Below are 21,416 nucleotides of genomic sequence, written 5' to 3'. Positions count from 1 at the left end.
TCTTCCGCATTTAAAAAGTCACCTTAAGCCCTCACTTAGCCGTGGCTGGCTCATGTCCATATATCCTCACATCCTCTACCGCTTCCTTCGGGATGCAGCTGTGTCATATTTCTCCTTCTTTACTTCCTTCATTGCTACTTTCTTCCTGGCCTGTTATCACTGTGGGTTCACCTCAGCTGTTGCCTGACCGCATGCTGTCTCTACCAGCAGAAAGAACCCACAGCAATGAACTTAGAAGCTGGTGGCTGTGTTGGTACAACCACTTTACCGCAGCCTCTTTATCTTCTCACTAGGAAGAAGGCTCCTCCTATACATCTATTAGAAGGCAGACTCTAAGAGTAGGGTTGGCTTAATTTACATCAGGCTGCATGTGTCTTACAGCAGCAGCATTCGGGGCATTAGTCCAGTACCCGTAGAACTGCTGTTTCCATAGGAGGTGAAACTTCTGCTTTCCCTCCCCTTTCCTTCCTCCCTGCCTTTCACTGCGGTCAGGCTTTCAGGGCACTTTCTGTGCTCTTTGTGTCACTCCTTTTCCTGGGTAACTTCCCTTCTAGTATCTCCTCCTTGCCTGCTTGGTGCATGCAGCTCATGACCAAAGAAATGCTGACAGAACTCCTCAAAGCTGCCTTGCCATGGGGGACTGGTGGAAGAACTGGAGGTCCTGGGGCAGCTCAGGGTCATTTGAAGGTGGAAAGGGGATGGTCTAATCTAGAATGTGCAACCAGGACTGAACCTGGGAGGAAAAGGGTGTTCTGATAAATTCCTCTTTATCATCTGCACACTGGCTTCAGGTTTTACACCATATACACATAAATCTTTAACAAGTAATAGCCACAGAGGTTTTTGCAGATTGAAAGCACGGTGCTCCAAATGCATGCAAATGTGCATTTGGAGCTGACTCAACCACTCTTTTGGAACGTATTACTTTGTAAGGGAAGTGGGCACACAGCTATGTGGACAAGTAATACTTGTATGTTCTTCTCCTGGTGGTCAAATGGCATAAACCCCTAGTGTCTGAAAGCTGATGTGCAAAGCACACTATGCACTAAGCCCGGGAGCTGGTTGAGGTTTTCCTCTCAGGTAACTGACATAGAAGACCTTCACCATGGCTTGCAAGAGCTGGGTCTGCCCCTTCTGCTGCAGTTGTTGCAACACTTTCCTGTCATGCAGTGTCAAATCATGGCAGTGAAACCATAAACAAGAGGCCCAAGAGTCTTAGCACTGGTGACTGCCTGTGGCAGTGCTCTGTACTTGCAGCAAGCAGGTCTGCTCCCCAGCTTTTTGCTCTTAATTGCTGGTTGGGTTTCCCTCAAACCGGGTTTCTATAACCCCTCCAGGGAGCCATGATTCATCACAGCTGCCTCTTGTTTCTAGTATTTTAGTTTAGAGTTTAGTATTTAACCATGCACTGAATCCCCACATCAGCCTTTGCTGTGTCCAGTCTAAAAAGCCTGAGATCTGCAGCGCTGCATGCCCTGCACACCGCTCATGTTTGGTAGGTTGAATTATCCTTGCCTTGCAGCACATTCATTGTTATCGAGAGAACGGGGGGGAAAGGAGATGGAATGAGTAGGATAAGGCAAATCCACAGTAATACAAACCATGTGTAAATCAGGCTGCCATAACAAGGGTGTAATGGAGGGGGAAGGAGAAAGAAAATGAGTCCTTTTGCATCAGTAGCAGAAGCCAGTGTTGGTCTGAGGTGGCAATCCACCTTTAGCAAGGCTGCAGGCACAGCACGTTCCATGCCAAGACACTAACAACATCCTCACATTGATGGCCACTGAGTCCCTGGTTCTGTGGTCAGCCAAGAGGTGACCATGGTTCATCCAAGGCAGAAGGGGAGGGAGCTGCTGGGCTTTCTGGTGCCAGCCTGCCCCTCTCCAGGAGTCAAGGGGGCTCCAGTGTCACTCTCTGCCTGTCCATGGATGCTTGGCAAACAAGTCTGGATGCTTCCACCATCTGTGTCAAATCCTTCCAACCATTCAGATCAAACCAGTAGAATGTAGGGCTCCTAACTGACCTGACATAGTCCATATGGAGTAGCTGCCACAGATAGTGACTGTCTTGACACTGATTAATCACTTCTTCTAGTTGTATATTTGTCCCTGGTTACTTGACACAGTTCTTCCCTAATAGCTTTTGAATAGTTCTGGGGTATTCATATGACCTTGGCTTTGGGGAATAGCCCATCTGATGACACACATTACCTACTTCAGTGTAGGCTTTTCTGCTTTTCATCAAACTAACTTGGATGTCAGCTTTTGGGGGTTTTCTTTCCCCTTTGCACACCAGTATCTGTCCTTCTCTGCAGTGGGAAACACTATAGCTATGCTGGGCTCTGTTTGGTTTAGGTGGCATCATTGGCAATGGGCTTGTGGCTTGGTCTCTGCTATACAGCATGTAGAAACTGTCTGTGATTCCACCTCTGTGTCCTTCCCTGTCACTTCCAGTCACAGGCATGACAAGCAGTCTGCATTACTGATGCTCCTTGCTTTGAAACTAGCAGTTAAATGATCTGTAACTAGAGTCAATCACTGCTCAGGCAGACAGCAGCGAAGCTGTCTAAACACCCCAAACTAAATGCAGAGCTCCTCTCAATCTGAATGTGGTTCTCTTCTTCAGAGGTACAAGTAGAGGCAGTGGGTCTTCCATGCTGATCTTCCATCATGTGTGAGATTATTACATCCAATCCCTACGGGGAAGCATCACAAGTGAGAGTTACAGGCACCAAGGCACTGTGCTAGGGACCTGTCCCGATGAGTGCACCAGCTGTGGTGCAGGGTGCTTGTGGCTCAGCACTGTCTCTATCCAGGTCAGCCTGCGGTTGCTGTGTGAGGTGGTGACTCACCCATTCCAGGAAGCAGCGATGCATTTGTGGAATTTGCAGCAAAAGGATCTCAAAGCTGTATTTTCCCCCATTTTTTTTTCCTTGTGGTTGATACAAACTGTTTTTCCCAGCAGAATGGCTGGGAAAATTCAATGTACTATTTAAGTTTTGAGACATTAGCTTTTGCTTTTCCTTTCAGGCTTGGGCAGGTGAGTGACTTACTGACTACAAGGCCTGGCACTTGTCATCTTAACCTCAAGGACTCAGTAACTGTCTACACACCCTGAGCCTAGACCGCAGCTGCAATGTGACCTGATTTAAGTCACAACTTACGTGACTGCTAAGCTGAGTTGTGTTAGCTGATGGTCTGCTAGTTAGGAAGGCACATATGGCCAGTGCTGCAAGTATTGGGTCAGCTGGGGTAGCTTGAATGCACACCTGAGCTTCTCAAGCACTTCTGAAAGTTCTTGTGGTTCCCATATACTGTGTTGTGTATATGTGTATATGCCAGCATCTTGGGAATGCTTTCTGCCACCTGATCCATGACTCACAACCAAATAGTTGCTATGGAAGGTTCTTTCACTTAGAGTAAGGCCTGGTTTGTTTAATCCTGAAACAGTTCTTGCTGTGTTCCTTGGTCTCTGTTTGCAGATAGATTTGGGGAACTGCGTAGAATGACTGCTGAGGCAAATATATCCTCTCTTCTGAGTAATAGCTGTTCATCTACATGTAATGCTGGTTTAGGAGTGAAGCCACCATAGATACATCAGCCCTGTCTGTTCTCATGGCTATCACCAGTTGTCTTGTCCAAGAGCATAGCTAACATTTCTTTTTGACTCAACTTCACGAGTTATTTTCTTTTAATATAAGCAAGTACAAGATGTTTTTGTCAGTCCACCTACATTGTGGTCCCTTTACACTATGTAATGTCTTGCTTGAGATCATAGGGGTTAGTATATGCTGTCTACCATTATGTTACTTATGTTCAGGACAAAGATGACTTGGACATGTGTTTTTAGAAACACATATTTTCTCTAACACCTCCTTTCTAAGAGATCTTTAATGATCCCACTAGCAAATTCCAGGACAAAGATGACTTGGGCATGTGTTTTTAGAAACATATTTTCTCTAACACCTCCTTTCTAAGAGATCTTTAATGATCCCACCAGCAAATTCCCAGCACAGTGAATCATGTTTGATTTAGGATGTTATTCTTGTCACTTTAAAGGATTCCAAATAATACTTTTGCTTCTTGGGAACCGAAAGAGGCAATTACATAGACATTTTGGCTTTCTGCAGGCATTGCACATTGTTGTATGGAAGCTGAAGAATATGAAGTTAACCAGCATTGAGTTTCTAAGCTGGGTTTGATTTGCTAGCTTGCATGTTTTCTGCTTGTGCCCCATCCCTTGCAGTTTCTGTATGATTTGTCCTTGAAAAAGTGATGATGTGTATTGTGAAACTGTTCCTTGTGATGGAAGCACCGCATTCTTTCAATGTCCTTCAAGCTGCGCTTTCCACTTGACCCCTGTTGGACAGATTTTGTGATGCTCCCAAACTCTCCAGCATCTTCAGTGAGTTCCCATTGAAATGGTAATTTCTAGAGAATACTTCAGGCTCATCTCAGCTTTAGATACAAATTAAATGTGGATTGCTTCATTATGCATATTGCATACTAAAAGATGCACTCATTTGTCCTTTCTGCAGACACAAGATGCTCTGCCAATTTCCTTAATCCATGCACAGAAGCAGTCAGCAATTGTTTCTATTCAGTCCCGATTCCATCTGTAAAGGCAATACCTGCAATTACCAGCGCCTTTTCAGAACAGGGAGTTTGGAGAACTTGTCCAATTGCAACAAACTTTTTTGCTCTGCTTGCTGAATGGACACTATCTGTTGTACATCAGGGTGTCAGGTTTGGTTCCCATTGTGCTGCCACATAGTTTTCAGTGCAGAGATCATCTGTTGTGTTAGGATTTATCTACGTCTCAGTGACACTCTACTGACCTGTCAAAGAAACCCAATCTGTCCCTTTTTCTCCTACCATAGTTTAACCTTTTCTTTATTTGTGCCTTGCTACAGGACTGATATTGCAGCTTATCACAAAATCACAGCCTGGTTTGTGTTGGAAAGGACCTTAAGATTATCCAGTTCCAATCCCCTGCCATGGGCAGGAACACCTTCCACTAGAGCAGGTTGCTCCAAGCCCTGTCCAACCTGGCCTTGAACACTGCCAGGGATGGGGCAGCCATGCTTTCACTTAACTGCCATCTCTACAGCTGCAAAAACAAAGATAAGACTCTGATTTACATTGTATAACCCCTTCACTGAAATTATACCTCATATTTCTATATCTACCAGTAATTAATTAATATCTTTTAGCTAATATTAATTTTCACGCACTTCCATGAGTAGTCGCTCCCTATTCCACCTACTAATATCCCATCCTTATCCTGCATTTTTGCAACTTCTCTGTCTCTATGGTGCTAATAATACCCAGCAACCCCATGGCTGGAACCCAATAACACTCAGTTATCTACAGAAAGCCAGGAGTAGATACATGAATGCGCCACCATTTATCAGTGTAAATGAAGGCAGGAGCTTTATTAGAAGGATTTAAATTAATTTTGCCAACTGTGAGGTTTTACAAAGCCTCTTCCAGAAACAATAGCTGGGTCTATGCTGTAAATTAAGGATGGTGTTGAGATGTACCCACTGCTAGCAAAGCATCAAATGGATTTAGGTATGACCAGGGCAGCTAGCAGCTCTGAGCCCAGCCGGGGTGTTTGTACCTCTGCTGGCTGCTGCCCCCAGCAACCCACTACCCATGGAAAGGGTGAGGAGGGCCATAAGGTCCTGGGTTCTCACCACTCTATGAACCTCCAGTATTTACTCCTTGTGCATGGCCACATGCCCCTTGCTCCTGTGATGACTGCAGTACTGAGATGCAGCCAGATGGATAAACAATACATGTTATGTTCATAAGAGCTCAGCCAGAGATAAACCTGTTGCAGCCTGGTGAAGGAAAACCTCTGCCACAGTTGAGCACTTCACTGCTTGCCAGCGTGGTGCTGCTTGGAGCATGGCAGGGTTACAGAGGCAGAGCCGTTGATCTGTGCAGTGATTTGAATTATGTGAAGCATGGGTTTGCTGAAATTGAACTCAGAATCTCCCACAAGTTTCCTCATTTTGTCCAATCTAAGCTGAGGCAACCAAATGACACTGATACAACCCCTATTCCTCTTTCATTTCTAGTCCAAACTCTACCTTTCATGATTGCCTTTTTCATGTTGTTAGTTGTTTTAGTTAAACATGTCTTTAAAATAGTGCAAGAAGAGCAGTTCACTCAGCACGTGTTTAGAAACCAGGGGGTACCAGTTTCACTTCCCTCCTGCTTCTCTGCAACTCCCAGTGACGCGCAGTGAGAAGCACAAGTGGTGAAACACAACGCTTGGCACTTCAGGGTTCCCCCGTTCTGGTCTGCAGTGATACCCATGCTGCTTTCTCCTGCAATACTGGCCTCCTGAAGATGCCCAGGAGAAGAGCTCTTCCCCTGTGGACACTGGTGGTGCTGCTGCAGCTGGTGGGCTGCCTCCTCAGTCCCTGTTTGGAGGTACGTCATCTCTATATCAGCACAAACTCTTTCTGTTTCTCTGGTGCAACTTCTCCCTCGGCTTGGGAAATCCGTGCATCAAGTCTGTTGGGTGTTAGATCTCTGACAAAACCCCATCTTCTCTCCAAGGTTGCTCCCAAGGCAATTGAAGTAAATTCTGGTCTCAAAAACACCTGAGAGCCAGAACCAATGGCATGAAGCATTTCTTCTTGTTGCCTTTCTGTATGTCTGAGGTTACTGTGGTACAGTTAATCTAATAGATTAGATTTCCTTTGGAAGAGATTCAAGCCTTGTCTGTAATTTCTGCAAAATACACTACTTTTTTTGCCTGATTTTGTGCTCTAGAGTGATTTCACCGGTACCCCAAGTACCTGGCTCTGATCAACAGCCTTTTGCAAGCTTTTGCCAATAGTTGCTACTTACAGAATAACTGTGATTTGTGCTGCTTGCTTATCTGCAGTGTAACAAAGCTGAAAGCTGATCCTGAATGCACCCTTGTGTGTTTGTTTTGCTGGCTCTCTCAAAGGTTGCTGCTGGGTCATCCGTAGCCTCAAGGAGCACTATCCTGTAGTTTTGCACTTGCTTCATTCATCAAGGAATGTAGCTTTTCCTGGGGAGCAGGACTGGCTCTATTAGGAGTGGGGAATGTGCTTAGGATATGTAAGATCATATCCTAAAGCTCAGGGCATCTCACTTGGAAGTTAACTACAAGGTTGGTCACTCTGTTCCTGCTTTCCTGACAGTGTCATTTGCTAGCACTTCATGAGAGCAGATGCTGACCGTGGTTGGATCTGCAACTCTTACAGGTCATCCCTACCAAAGCTTTCAGATGCATGGGACTGAACATCTCCGGAGTCCCCTCTGAAGTCCCAAACACCACCCAGAACCTGGATCTCAGTTTCAGCAACCTGAAATCACTGAGGGCAAAGTATTTTACATCAGTCCCTGAACTGCAGCTTTTGGATCTTACAAGGTAATGAGTTCTTTTATGTGGTTTATCTTGCTTCTGCTGGGCTGCTGTGGTTGCTTATTTTGGGGTCTGTGGTCTTGGCTGCTCTTTCCATATGACTTTATCCCTGTGCCTGCCTCTTGCACACCCCATGGCCAAGTGATGTGCAGCTTTTAAGTCCAGTCACTGAGTACACACCCTCTGTGCAGAGCTGGGTCTGTCCAACCTGGCCTTGAACACTGTCAGGGATGGAGCATTTGCAACTTCTCTGGGCACCCTGTGCCAGTGCCTCATCATCCCCACAGTAAAGAACTTCCTCATATTTAATCTGAACACCCCCTGTTTCAGTTTGAACCCATCACCCCTTGTCCTATTACTACAGTCCCTGATGAAGAGCCCCTCTCCAATATGCTTGTAGCCCCCTTCAGACGGTGGAAGGCTATTTTCCCTTCTCCTTCACATATTTGAGAGAGCAGATGGAGAAGACTTATTGGCAAATATGATGTATCATTTCCATTGACTTGTGACAGCAGTTTCTATGGGTAAATAGTTTCACTGAAGGGTGTCACTCAGTCCCATCAGTTACAGCTCTGAAGTGGCTGTAACTTAAGCTTGCTGTAAGGCAATGGCTTGATTATGAAACTAATTTTGCTTCAATTCCTTGTGGAATGGATTTGGCTCTCAAATTCTGAATCCTCCCATGTGAAAACATGTGGCCACCCTCTTTTTCCCAACTTCCTTATCTCGTTTAGAAACAGCATGGCCTGGGGTTTATCCCCTCCAGATAATAAAACAGAGTGGTGAGCTTTGCCACTGCTGCATCATGCTGATGCCACTGGGACTGCCCAGATGTGGCTGAGTCAACAATCTGAAGGCTGTGAGGGTGCAAGGTGTAAGGGAGTGCTTTATCTGGTTGGCTCTGCCACCAGCAATGCTCATCACAATGTTCCTTTGGCCTAAATTCTTTCCTGCTGCCTGCATGAAGTTTTTACCTTCACTATTGCTTTGCAATTGAAGTTCAGATTTCAAGAGGGAAGAGAAGGTGAAGGGGCTCTCCTGATATTCAAAGGTTCCCTTTGCACATTCAGAAAAGCCAAGCCAACCCTATGGTGAGGCTGAGCTTGAGAACATTGCACGAGCACTTAAACCTGCAGCATTAGTGAACAGGAAGGGGACAGTGTTTCATGCACTTTTACTCTCTTTTCCTGCCCCACAGGTGCCACCTCCAGACAATAGAAGATAACTCCTTTAAGGGTCTTCATAAACTTTCCACCTTAATTCTAACTGGCAATCCCTTCCAGTACCTGGGACCAGCAGCCTTCTGTGGCTTAACATCCCTGAAAAAGTTAGTGCTGGTGGAAAACAACATCACTTCTCTGAATGACCTACCCATTGGCCACTTGCATACCCTGCAGGAGCTGAATGTGGGCCACAACAACATTGCTTCATTGAAGCTTCCCAAGTATTTCACCAACCTGACCTCTCTCAGGCACCTGAGCTTCTTCTCTAACAAGATCACATGTATCTCCAGAGGAGACCTTGATGTCCTGAAGGAAGTGAACAGACTTAACCTCACGCTGGTGCTGTCCTTGAATTACATCAAATGCATAGAGCCAGGGTCCTTTGTGAAGATTCACCTTAGTGAGCTGGTTTTAAGGTCTTCTTTTGAGAACTTCAATGTCATGCACTTTTCTCTTCAAGGCCTGTCTGGTTTGCAGGTCAATAGGCTAATAATAGGAGAATTCAATGACAAACAGAGACTGGTGGACTTTCAGAGCGGGCTCCTGAGTGGACTGTGCAAGGTACGAATGCAAGAGTTTGTCTTAATCTCTTTCAGGGGGTTCAAGAATAACACAGACACTCTTTTTAACTGCTTAGGCAATGTCTCCAGCATCCGCTTGGTGGACCTGCAGCTGGAGGAGATATCAAAGGTTCCTATGTTGTCTCAAGTGAAGCAGTTGGAGTGTAAGAAATGCAAGTTTAAGGAAGTGCCTGCCACGAAGCTGTCTCTTTTCAAGGAGCTGAGAGTGCTTCGTATTATCAAGAGCAAACACCTCAACAGCTTCCGGGAGGAATTTGAGGACTTGCGTAACCTGGAGGTCCTAGATTTGAGTGAGAATCGCCTCTCCTTCACTCTCTGCTGTTCCCCTAAGTTCCACAACTGTCCCAACTTGAAGCACTTGAACCTCAGCTTCAACGCGGACATCAGCGTGACTGGGGATTTCACTAACGTGAAGAACTTGTTGTATTTGGACTTTCAGCACACAAAGTTACTTGGTCCTGGCTCCTACCCTGTCTTCCTATCCCTTCAGAAACTCATTTACCTGGACATTTCCCATACCAGAACTCATGTTAAATCCCAGTGTACATTCTGTGGGCTGAACTCCTTGCGAGTGCTGAAGATGGCAGGCAACTCCTTTGAGAACAACAAACTGGCCAACAACTTCAAAAACCTGAGTCACCTCCACACCTTGGACATTTCAGGTTGCAAACTGGTGCATGTGGACCAAAGTACGTTTGATGCCCTCTCTGAACTCAAAGAGTTAAACATCAGCAACAATAAGTTACTGAGCTTTGATCCTGTGGTCTACAAGCCCCTGCAAGCCCTCACAGCCCTGGATTTCAGCAACAACCAGCTGAGTGTTCTCTTGGACTCAGCCCTGGAAATCCTGCCTGACAGCCTGGTCCTGTTGGACATCTCTCAAAACCTCTTTGATTGCTCTTGTGTGTACGAGAACTTCCTGAAATGGATCAAGGAAAAGCAGGAGCTGCTGCAGAACAAGGAGTCCATGATATGCCATACACCCATATATGTGAAGAATGTGACCTTGCCAAGCTTCGATTTGTCCTCCTGCCAGCTCCATGTAGGCGCAGTGGCATCCTCAGTGACCATGCTGCTCGTTGCAGTGGTGTTCCTTTTCCTGATTTACAAGTACTACTTCCAGCTCTACTACTCATTGGTGCTGCTCAGTGGGTGTAAGCACTCTGCAGAAAGAGGTGACACCTATGATGCATTTGTCATCCACTCCAGCAAAGACCAAGAATGGGTGATGAAAGAGCTGGTGGAACCCTTGGAAGGAGGAACACCTCCCTTCCATCTTTGTCTTTACTACAGGGATTTCCTACCAGGGGTTCCCATCGTCACCAATATCATCCAGGAAGGTTTCCTGAGTAGCAGAAATGTCATTGCAGTCATCTCCACTGACTTCCTGGAAAGTAAATGGTGTAGCTTTGAGTTTGACATTGCCCAGTCCTGGCAGCTGGTTGAAGGAAAGGCTGGGATCATCATGATTGTACTAGAAGAAGTGAATAAGGCCTTGCTAAGGCAGAGGCTGGGTCTCTCCCGATACCTGAGGAGGAACACTTATCTGGAGTGGAAAAACAAGGAGATAAGCAGGCACATCTTCTGGAGGCAGCTGACAGGAGTCCTGCTAGAAGGCAAAAACTGGAATCATGAGCAGGTAAAGCTCATGTGAAGAGAAAGGGATATCACTTCTCTCCTGCCTCCCATCATGGCTTAGCTGATGGCTCAGAAGATGGTTCTTCTGTTGTTGTTCATAGTCAGAGCAAGAGGATAGAGGCACTGTGGAAGCACTACAGAAATACCTGCTCTGCTGGTCACCCTTTCTCAAGGGAACTTGGAAGCTAAGGAATGCCAGCAGTTGGAAGAGCTGCACATGCCTGAGCTCTATGAATGTCAACCAAAGCTGGTCCAGCAATCCATGCAGGTGTGGTGGGTTGCTGAATGGATGGACTGCTCTTACTGTCATTTGTCTCTGAAACTGGGTTTGGGGCCTGGGGCCATTTACTCAGTGGAACTTCAGGATCTGTTGCTTAGGATCTCAGAGGAGAGCAAAGGTTCAGGATTCTTGGCTCTGAAAGTGATGGGAAACAGAAACAAGGTTTGAATCCTGAAAGCCTTGGGTCTGCGTCTTTTGGCACCATGACCCAGGGGAAAAACCCCATAGAGGGAAATGGGGTGTCCTACAGCCACCGACCAGCTGACAGCAGCTTCTCAGTGATGCTGAGCAACTATGGCATCAGTGGGGGGGAATTTGCTCTTGGTGGTAAAATTCCCCTAACACGTTTATTTCAGTTTTCTTTAGACCAAAACCAAACGTTGAAACCCCCAAATATTTCAGTCACCTGAAGCTCTAATTTGTATCCAGATCATACAGCATTTGAGAGGGTGGTTTGAGGTTTCTTGTGGGAACCAAAACTTAGTGGACCAGAAGAAGCTGTAGAAATACTTTAAAATCAAAGTATTTCTTTGCTCCAACTGCTTCTCCTCATTCAGTGTTCTGGATATACTACGTGGGACTGCTCTATATAAGCAAGATTGAGCCTGAGCAAAACGGTTTGATGTTTACAGCCAGCCAGTTCCAGAATAAGCTTTTTCACTCTCTGAATCAGCTTTAAATCACTGTTGGAAGGAGCTGTAGGAGCCTCAAGCCCATGGACTTTAGGTATGTTCAGACCCTGCCATGATGCTGAGAGTACCTCTTCCTTCCTCCCTATTCTGCTGTGGTCCTGGTGGGCATCTCAGCATGTGTGGTCATCCCTTCCCTGAGCTGCTGCCTTAAGCAGAACAGTCACTAGATGGGGGAGATTTGCCTTTATTTCACAGAGAACGTGCCTGACATTTCCCAGGGAGAAGAGATAGAGCAGAAAAGCCTGGCTTAGCTAAACTAAATGTAGCCCAGCACTGCCCTGAATAAAGGGAAGGCAAGTCTAAATGCCATTGAATCATATTACAGAGCACTTCATTGATGTGTGGAATATTGAATAGTGCTGGAGTATCGCTCTCTGTTTACAAAAGGCTTTGGTTGGGATTAATCACTGAATTACTCTAGTTCAAAACTTGCAAATCCTTCTATAATCAATGATGTTCCACACAGATAAAACAGAAGCAATTGAGTGCTGAATCAGATCTGATATTTATTCAGAAGGAAGGGCCTGATCCATCTCACTTTTCAAAGGACCAGTCAGCAACATCTCCCTCGAAGCCAGTGATGAGAGAGATCATCATCAGACACTGAGTTAGAGGAAGAACTGCTTCCAGGGCTGATGCTGGCAAAAGCTGAGTCACAGTTCCCTCTGTGCTGTGTCAGATAACATTACCAAATACCCCACAGCCCTCTCTAAGGCTTCTTGTGAACCCGTAAGATGAAGCTTTACTAAAACTATGCTCCATGCTGCATTCATTCATGGTGAGTTTGGTTTGCATCTGCTAAGCTCTATTGTAGCAATTCCCAAGGTGCAGTGATGCTCCTGGTCCTGAGCGCTGCATCTTGCCAGCATCACCATCATCCTGCCTCCTCACCCAGGGACAGAGGATGCTGGAGCTGGGGAAGGGATGCAGTAAACCAGGGCACAGCTCAAGATTCCCTGGATTGAGGCCAAAGGAGAGCATGGAGAACAAGGCAAATATCGGCCTGGATTTCAGCATCTACAAGTTGATTTGGGAAACAAAACAGGTAAAATTCAGTGGGGTGGGAGTTCCTGCTCCTGAATTAAGCAGCACTGAAGCTGCAGTTCTCCCTCACTCTTTCCCTCTGTAAACAATTCAGTGTCTATGTATTTGTGGCACAAAGCACAGAGTGCCATGCTTCTTGATTGTAATAATAATGACTTTCAGAAAGCCTGCAAGTGGCTCTGGGCATTATAATAAGGGTTTAAGGCAGTACTGTTTAAAAAGAGAGTGTTTGTTGAATAGCAAAAGCAACTTTAGGAGGAGAGATGGGGTGATGCTCCCGCTCGCAGAGGATGAGGCCATTACCCTGGCAGTGTCCCTCTTCCATACATGTTGGCTTATGAGTATAGGAGGGAAAAGCCCGTGGAAGCAAGTATATTTTCACCTTTTATCCAGCAGAGAAAAAGCAGTTTGGTTTTGGAAGAATCAAAACAGCTTTCCCAAATACTATAAATGTGGAAAACATTGTATTTCAGAAACACATACCTATTTGCTTTCATTACAGAAGTAAAATTCCAAAGGAAAAGTTTGAGCAGTCTCAAGTCCCAACCATGTTGGCATACATTGTTATTTGAAAGTGCTCCCTATGAACAGGTAGTTTTAATGTGGTTTACTCATTTGAACGAATAAATGAGCAGGCACCCAAACATCCATGCAGGTCCATGAGATCTCTCATGTAAATAGCTGAACCAGTTATTTCCAGTTATTAATTCCAGTTACCCAGTTAAAAGGCATCTGTTTTACCCAGGTCATAAAACCAGATGGAGATGAAGCTCCAAAGGGCTGCTGCACCCTGGCTATTTCATATCATCTGTAATGGGGATGTGCCCTGATTTCGTTCTGTGCTTAAACCCATGCAAAATGCCAATGCATCTGAAGCTCCAGTCTTGCATTAGTCTCACACCAGGTCATTGTGATGCCCCATGTGCTGGCATCATCACCAAGATGTGGTTTGGAAAGAGGGCTCTGAAGGGAGCAAGCCCTCATTAGCATGGTTGCATTTGTGGCCTCACACACAGATATAAAGGCATTTGCATTGATGCCTGCCTGCATCTGCCTGGCTGCAGCAGCCTGGATGCTCCTTCAGCCTCCCCAAGTACCAGCACAGGCTTCCAGTGTCAGTTCAAAACCCAACAGAACAAGAAGCAGCAGCTGGTTTCTCTGGCCCAACTGCTCCTTGACAGGAACAGGTTGAAACATTCCTGGAAGAGTGTTTGTCCTTTGGGAAATGCTCTTTTGTAGGTGACTTCTGTAATTTAATGAGGTAGCAGAATGAATGTATGGAATAGGAATTGTCATAACAGGGTTTCTGCTTTAGTATCTCATGGGCTTGTAATCTTGGAACAGGCACTTTGTGTGGAAACAGTGGTTTTTTGCACTATTTTGGAGGGCTTGGAATAAAAGGGGTTCAACTGAAAGTTAAATTGCTCCACAGCATCATTTAAACCAGTGTTTGTTCAGGCTTCTGCTGTTGTTTCTCTTTTCAATGTGAAATCTCTTTCTGTTTATTAAATCTGACCAAGCTCCCAGTGCAGATACAGAATGTATGAATGTTGTCACCCACCCAGATTTAAAACCACAACTCTTGTGGGAAAACTCATGTTTGTTCATTATTGTGCCTTAATGAAAAGCAGAACTGCTCCAAAATTCAAGCTCCATGACCCTTTGAAAGGCTGTATCCATGTACTTCAGGAGGAAAAATCACTGAAGAATGCCCAGAACGAACTTCATTAAGTGCCTTTTACACAAGGCCTTGAGTAGGTGCAGTCGATCAATACGAGCAGCCTGAGAGGGAGAGCAGTTGAACCTGGTAGGAAAGAAGCAATTCCTTAACAAGTTGTTCTTTGCCATCGTGGCTCAGGCTGAGGACTGGGGTGAATGACAGCAAAGCATGAAGAAGAACCCATCTGCCTGTAGCACTCACCTTCCTCAGCTTCAAGGGCATGGAGAGGGCAAAGTCAATAATCCACCAGCCTGGACCTGAGAGACACACATTGCATAGATGAGGACAGCTCTGGGAAACCAAGGAAAAGGAATGAAAACAACATGGTTTGCTGAACCACAGCTGAGTGCATTAAGGAGAGGGGTGAAGGTAAAGGACCATTCACGACTGATGGTGGGGCAGACATTGGGCTGAGGCAAAACATCCCCTTGCTCTAGGGCTGCCTCCAGCCAGAGGGTTTCAGACGCTCAGCATTAAAAGAACAGCAGCCTCCTGCCTGCTCCTTCCTCCCCTATCGCCACATCTTGAGCACTGTGCAAATAACAATAAGGTATTGTTAGGCAAAAGAGATTTAATTGCAGCTTACACCCCCAGAGGGGGTGATAGGCTTCCCTCCAGATCTAATCTCCAGTCTTCTCCTTTTCTTCTCCCCATCTTCATCCTTTCCCTCTTCTCAAAGTTCCTCTTTCCTTTCTCAGCTCTCAGCCTGCAGCAAGTGACCAACCCAAAATGTCTGAAAGAAGGGAAAGGTGTCCTTTTTTATGTCTTCAAACGTTTTTGAACCAGTGTTTAAACCCTTCTGAGTGCTGGATCCCACAAGAAGGATTAGCAGTAATTCCCCTGCCATCGCTTGCTTCTGACGCTCTGACAACTCATTCTCCTGAGATCCCCTAAACCCACTGCTGAATACATTAGGCAGAGGACACAGAGGAGGCTTGAGGTGGCTGTTTCCCCATCTCCCCTTCCTACAGCCTGGCCCAGTTTAACACATCCAGAGCAGACCCAGACTTGCCTGATGTGGGAACACTGGGATACTCCTGCTCTCCGGGATTCACAAGGTGATGCCTGAGTGCTGCTCTCCTTTCCTCCCTCATGGGCTAAGTCTCAGGAATGGATCTGATGGGATCCTGTCCCCCCTCCTCTGCTCCAGAGGTGCAATCCCTCTGTTTCCCAGGCAGTACAGTGTGCTGGGAAGGGGATGCTACCATCCCTGCTTGGTTTTGGCTGCTGCTGAGCCCCCTCAGATGGTAAATGCTGTCTGTTGTCTTTGCCTGCCTTGTTTTCTCTGTTGGTAAAATGGGGCTCACAGCCTGCACACTGTGATTTACTGGGATGAAGCACAGAGAGGTAAGTGGAGTCTATATCAGACCTGGTGGAAGCTGCACTTTCTGTTCCTCAACTTCATTTCCCTATATTGGGATTCTGAAATCCTTTTCCACAGCTCTCCCCATGCCAGCAAACGTGTGCCTGAGCCAGGTCCTTCCAACCCCTTTCCTATCACTGGTCCTGCTCACAGTCTTTTAAGATTCGCTTAAAGAGATGCCCAGAGAAGCTGTGGCTGCCCCATCCCTGGCAGTGTTCAAGGCCAGGTTGGACACAGGGGCTTGGAGCAAGCTGCTCTAGTGGAAGGTGTCCCTGCCTGTGGCAGGGGTTGGAGCTGGATGAGATTTAAGGTCCTTTCCAACCCAAACCAATCTGGGGTTCTGTGATATAAGGGACATAAATGCACAGACAGTAGTTCTGGAAAAATCCATATTTGGCCCCCATGACTCTCTTTGCCATTCCACCTTAGCGGCAAAGCTGAGGTGTGTCCTTCTGCCATCCCTTCACTGACACTGCAAGTATTAAACAGAGCTGTCTTTTAATAAGAAAACCCCCATCTTCACCCTCTCTGACACTGTGCCCCACATCTTCCTGTCCTGCACAGTCAGCAAGTTTCAGTTCCCTGCTGCTTGCCCCTCTCATGGTTCATTTCTTTCCCATTGCTGAGCTGGGCCAGCCCCATTCTATGCTCTGCTGGTTTCCTCCCACCTCTTGCTGCCCCATTGAGGGCAGGTGGGTGACAGGATTCACCCCTCAGCCTCATTCAGAAACTTCCTGAGCTGTGATATCTAGAGGCTTGATAGCAATATAAGGATGTCTGTGTGCTAGAGAGTGCCCTGGCTGGAAAGCAGCCTCTGCTCTGATGTCAATAGCAGTACCCTGCATAATGGACAGGTTCCTCTCCCGCATCCCTGCAGCTGTGATGGGGAGAGAAGGATGGCAAGAAGCTGGAACTGAAGCCTGAGCCAAATCTAGGGAGTTGCTTGCCCTCCTTGATAACAGCTCCACTTGGAAAAATAGGGAATATTTATAAAGAGCCTCATGAAAGCAAAGGATATCATGATTTCAGTGTAAGCAGACAGCAAGCGAGATAGGAGCATCCCCTTAGATTTGCGTGCTGGAGGTTATTTACCTCGGGAAGCTGCTGAATAAAAGATACAAACCCCACAACAAAAAGTAGCATTATTTGCTCCTTTCAAAGCACAAGGGGAGGCAGGAAAACATTATAAGGGGTATCTTTGAGTCTTGCCAGCATGGATTTGTCAGGGCATCGTTTTCAGGGAGCGCTCTCCGGGTGACCCAGTTTCTAAGACACAGGCACAGCCACGCTGCACAGAGCCACCATCTACAACTTTAATAACTGTGTGACATACAAAGGAGATTTTGATGCAAAGTGCAGCTGACAGAGGAGTGGAAGGAAGTGTCTGGTTTTCTGTTCACTTTCTCTTCCTTCTCTTCCCTCCAGTGCCACACGAGGAGTACAGGCAAGGTGGTTTCAACCTTCAGCAAGGACTGATGTTAGTGTGGGTTCTGCTTTTAACAGCATTGAACAAGAAGCAGGAGCTCAGAGGGGAGGGAAAACAAGGGTTTTATTCTCTTTTCAGCAAAAATTTACTAGGGCTGTCAGGAATTCAAGGCATGAAGTGAATGCATATGGGGCTGCAAAGAGGGCTTAATAGCTTCTCTGCTGGTAACCAGAGAACAGAGCAGAGGCAGGGTTTGCCAGCCCTGTCATGTATGTGGAAGCGTGCATCTAAGGGGATGTCACAGCAACATGGTCACACTGGGGTGACTCTGTCATTGGTGGTTTTCAGGCTGTGGATATGTGGTGATGTGAAGGTGGAGTTATGTAGAGATAATCTCTGTTTCAAAAGCTTCCTCTCAAGGGTGAAGTGGTGGCTGGTGCAGTGTAGGTGATGGATGTCACTGCTCTCACCATGGTTTTATCACACTTTCTATGAGATCCTGGCAAATCCACCTGTATTATCCTGAGGAGATGCTGGCTGGATGCTGTAGGTTGGGTACCCAGCTAATCAACTTAAGGGTGACATGGAAGGAGTCCAGGCATCCCAAAATGCTCACATCCTCCCTTAAGCCATCCCAGGCTGTTGGGTTGTGTGCACCCAGGCTGATGCCATGTCCTTAAAGCAAACCCAGTTGATTTAGTCTGCAGCAAAAGGCTAAAAATGAAGCATCTTCGTAAAATCTGGGGCTTAGGAAGGAGCTATACATTGGAGAGGAAGGAACAACAGCAAAGCAAAGGAGATGAATGTTGGGATGAAGTGCATCCCTTCTCAAGCTTTCCCAGGGTTTGTTCATGGTGGTGAGAGTCCTTGGAGCGGTGTTTTGGCTTGAGCCTCCATTGAGGAAACATTCTTCAACTGTAAATAAGCTGGTGATGCTTTGTGCCTCCTGTAAGTGTCCAGACTCAACCTGTAAAAAGCACAGCAGTGGAGAAGTGGAGAAAGCAGCACTACCACAGAGCTACCACAGCTGAAACTGCGTGAGCTGGCAGCAGGCTGTGGGCATCACTCAGTGGAGATGATGCCAAACAAAGAGGGAAACACAAGGAGAAGGTGCTGCTGCCTGTGCTGTGTGGTGGTGATGCCATTCCCACGTGCACTTCAGTCACAGGAACCTCAGGAGATGGTTGGCACGTTTGGGAGACCTTGTCACAAATCACCCCACATCACCAGGCTCTATTGATGCTGAGGGACCTTCTCCTGGAGACTGACAGCTCTGTCCTGGAGGGACCTAGCAGAAGGTGCTCAGCCCATTCAGCAGCAGCATCTGTGGTACCCTGGTGAGGTGGGCAGCTAAAGGTGAACGCTCCCATGCCAAGCAGGTTGTACACCTCAAGCAGGGTGGTGGCAGCTGCTGGAAGAGAAACGTGGTGGTTTTGACTAATTTGGGGGAAAACCATTTGTCTTCTGGTGTGGGGAATTCTCAGTGAGGCAGCATGGGGCTGTGGTGGGGATGAGACAGCAGTGAGCACAGAGCTACATCAGTGAGCATGCGACATGTGGTGGCATGTGTGTACTGGGGAAATACACCCCATTTCTCTGCCTAGCCCTTGTTTGGGTGGGGAGCCCTCTTTGCCCACCCCTCTAGTGCAAGGGAGAGACCCACCAGGCCAGGGACCCATTTTCCCATGGGACAAGCTCACTGGAGCTGAGCACCAGATGGACCAGGCCACCGAAAGGACTGCTCAGTGAGAGGAGTAGTGATAGCTGTGGTCTCATTGCTGCTTTTTGTAACTGATATGCAAGCACAACATGTGGAAATGACAGCAACATGTGTCCCCCTGACACCCACAGAACATAACAGATATTGCTGTGAAAATGAGGCTGCTGCCACACAGCTAAACCCTGAACCCTTCCCTTTGCGGAGCTATGATTAGAATCTCATCTCGCTCTATATTGCACAGCACCTGCAGCAAAAAATCCCACCCAGCAACATGAAACTGTTTCTACAGACCTTTTCCCAATGGGCTGGGAGCTGGGGCTGGTGAGAACCCTGCTGGTGCCGTGGATTGCTTTCAAACCACCTTACAGAAGAGGATGGAGCCAGACTTCGGAATAAAAGGAAGTGGCAGGATTATTTTGCCAAGTCTAAAGCTGGTGCCAGCTTTTCACACTGGAAAGCTGAGCTTCAGCATCTTCTGTAGCTGTTGATTCTTCTTAGGTTTGCTGTACCTAAATCAGCAAGGCGTTGGAACCTTGCTGTGTGGGACTTACGTGCTTTGGATACACATGGGAGGGAGAGAGGGGTCCATTTGATGGGGAGCATGGGCAGGAATGTGTCCCAGTGATGCTCTGCTCTCCCATCCAGGGCTGTGTATCAAATCTGTTGCCTGCAGCTTCTGGGCAGCACAGGGTAAAAGGTGGGGAAAAGCCACTGCCAACAGGCCAAGACCAAGGGGCTAAAAGAGTGATGCCCTTGGGGTGTGGAACACAATGAGCTGTGGTTTTTGAGTGGCCAATGCCCAAATTTCACTGGACATTGTGTAGGGGAATAAATCCACTGAGAAGTCCCATTAGTACTTGGCAATGGAGAGGGAGTGTAAGTATGGATGGTTTGAAGCAGAGCCCCACTTTCCATTTGATATGTTGCTCATGGATGGAGTTTGACGCTGTTCAAACATAATTCACTCTTCCTCTCTGAATGGAACCAGAGAAAGGTATTACATGTATCTTAATAAAACGAGTTGCTTTACAAGCGGTGGAACATAGGAAGACTCCTATGTAGGCTCTCTGGTGTCTGATAGAGTGGCTGAGCTCATACCACATCCTAGGAGTGAGATGGGAAGTGGAAGGATGATGGCAAGAAGCGCTAATTTGAGTATATTCTCCATTATGAAGCTTGTTAGAACTTGATTCCTCCGAGATGTCTCTTCTTGCATCAAGTCTGATTGCAGTCCAGCGGGTTTAGGAAGTTATTGCATTGTCTATGGGCCAGCGAGCCCAACCACATAAACCCTGTTTCCTTGGGACACTGTGCAAGAAAGAAACAGGCCTGACCTGAAATCCCTACAAATGATTTCCTGTTATATCGCACTGAATTTGCCCCCATCGCTGTGCTTTTCAGGGCTGACATTTATCACCAGGGCTCTGTAGGTGTGATGGAGATTGTCATTAACAGGAGAAAAGGTTCCACTTACTCTGTACCATTGACCATCCAGTTTGCAGATTGAGCAGGCAGCATTAAATAGATGTTCCCAGCCACAAAGCCACTTCTCATTTTGTATAATACAGGCCAACAGAGATTTGACAAATGTTCCATTTCCGTATAGAAAGACTATTTTTAAAATTGAACAGTAACTTAGTCCTCTATTGACTTTCCATTTCCATCCTCTTACATTTCCATAGCAACTCTGGCCATTTATGCATTTATCTTTGTATTTAACTTCCCCCTTTCATAGCATTTCAAGTAGACTTAAGTGCTGTGAAAGGGTTAAAGCACTCTTTCCAATATCTGCCTGGTTTTAGGCAATTACTTGGAAATACATCTATATATTTTTAAGCTAAATTGACAAGTTGGTGGTTTAATGAAAACTGCCTTGAGAATATTTGCCCTGAAAAGTCCTTCAGGGTGATAACAAGAACAAGTATGAACCTCTCTCCTCTCACCTTGCCTTCTATTATTGCTGTGCTCAGAATCCTCATACAGGATCCAAACTTGCAATAGCTGTGATTGATAGTCGAATGTTTGGGTATTGGGTCAGCTTGGGTAATTCTGGCTTTATTTCATCTTTAAACATTTAAAATAGCTGTTGGAGCAAGTCCAGAGGAGACCATGAGGATGCTCAGGGCTGGAGCACCTCCTGTATGGAGACAGGCTGAGAAAACTGGGGCTGTTCAGCCTGGAGAAAAGAAGCTGTGTGGAGACATCAGATCAGCTTCTAGTGTCTGAAGGGGGGTACAAGGATGCTGGAGAGGGACTCTTCATCAGGGACTGCAGTGACAGGACAAGGGGTGATGGGTTCAAACTGAAACAGGGGAAGTT

At 46.5% G+C, this 21,416-nt stretch overlaps 2 protein-coding genes across 3 annotated transcripts in view; both read left to right on the top strand.

The window, feature by feature from the left end:
• The window catches only part of TRIM32 (tripartite motif containing 32), a 477,288-nt gene that overhangs the window by 306,738 nt on the left and 149,134 nt on the right, over nucleotides 1–21,416 (top strand). The window lies entirely within an intron of this gene.
• Nucleotides 6,295–14,394, top strand: TLR4 (toll like receptor 4). The gene is made up of 3 exons (XM_061352930.1): nucleotides 6,295–6,443; nucleotides 7,250–7,416; nucleotides 8,609–14,394. Exons 1-3 carry the CDS (start codon nucleotides 6,360–6,362, stop codon nucleotides 10,866–10,868), a joined length of 2,511 nt encoding a protein of 836 aa, XP_061208914.1. The 5' UTR covers nucleotides 6,295–6,359; the 3' UTR covers nucleotides 10,869–14,394.

Source organism: Neopsephotus bourkii, unplaced genomic scaffold (genome assembly GCF_033783945.1).
Source record: "Neopsephotus bourkii isolate Nb327-2 ecotype Australia unplaced genomic scaffold, CSIRO-AGI_Nbou_v1 NB_659, whole genome shotgun sequence".
NCBI classification, from domain to species: domain Eukaryota; kingdom Metazoa; phylum Chordata; class Aves; order Psittaciformes; family Psittacidae; genus Neopsephotus; species Neopsephotus bourkii.
The sequence above is the reverse complement of the archived record's forward strand: the minus strand, read 5'-3'. Positions and strand labels throughout refer to the sequence as shown.

What these genes read in the sequence shown, in the direction of transcription:
- TLR4 (XM_061352930.1), top strand. Translation starts at nt 6,360, where the DNA reads ATGCCCAGGAGAAGAGCTCTTCCCCTGTGGACACTGGTGGTGCTGCTG. An exon ending in TCCTCAGTCCCTGTTTGGAG is followed by an intron (nt 6,444 to 7,249) that starts GTACGTCATCTC and finishes CAACTCTTACAG; the next exon opens with GTCATCCCTACCAAAGCTTT. An exon ending in CAGCTTTTGGATCTTACAAG is followed by an intron (nt 7,417 to 8,608) that starts GTAATGAGTTCT and finishes CCTGCCCCACAG; the next exon opens with GTGCCACCTCCAGACAATAG.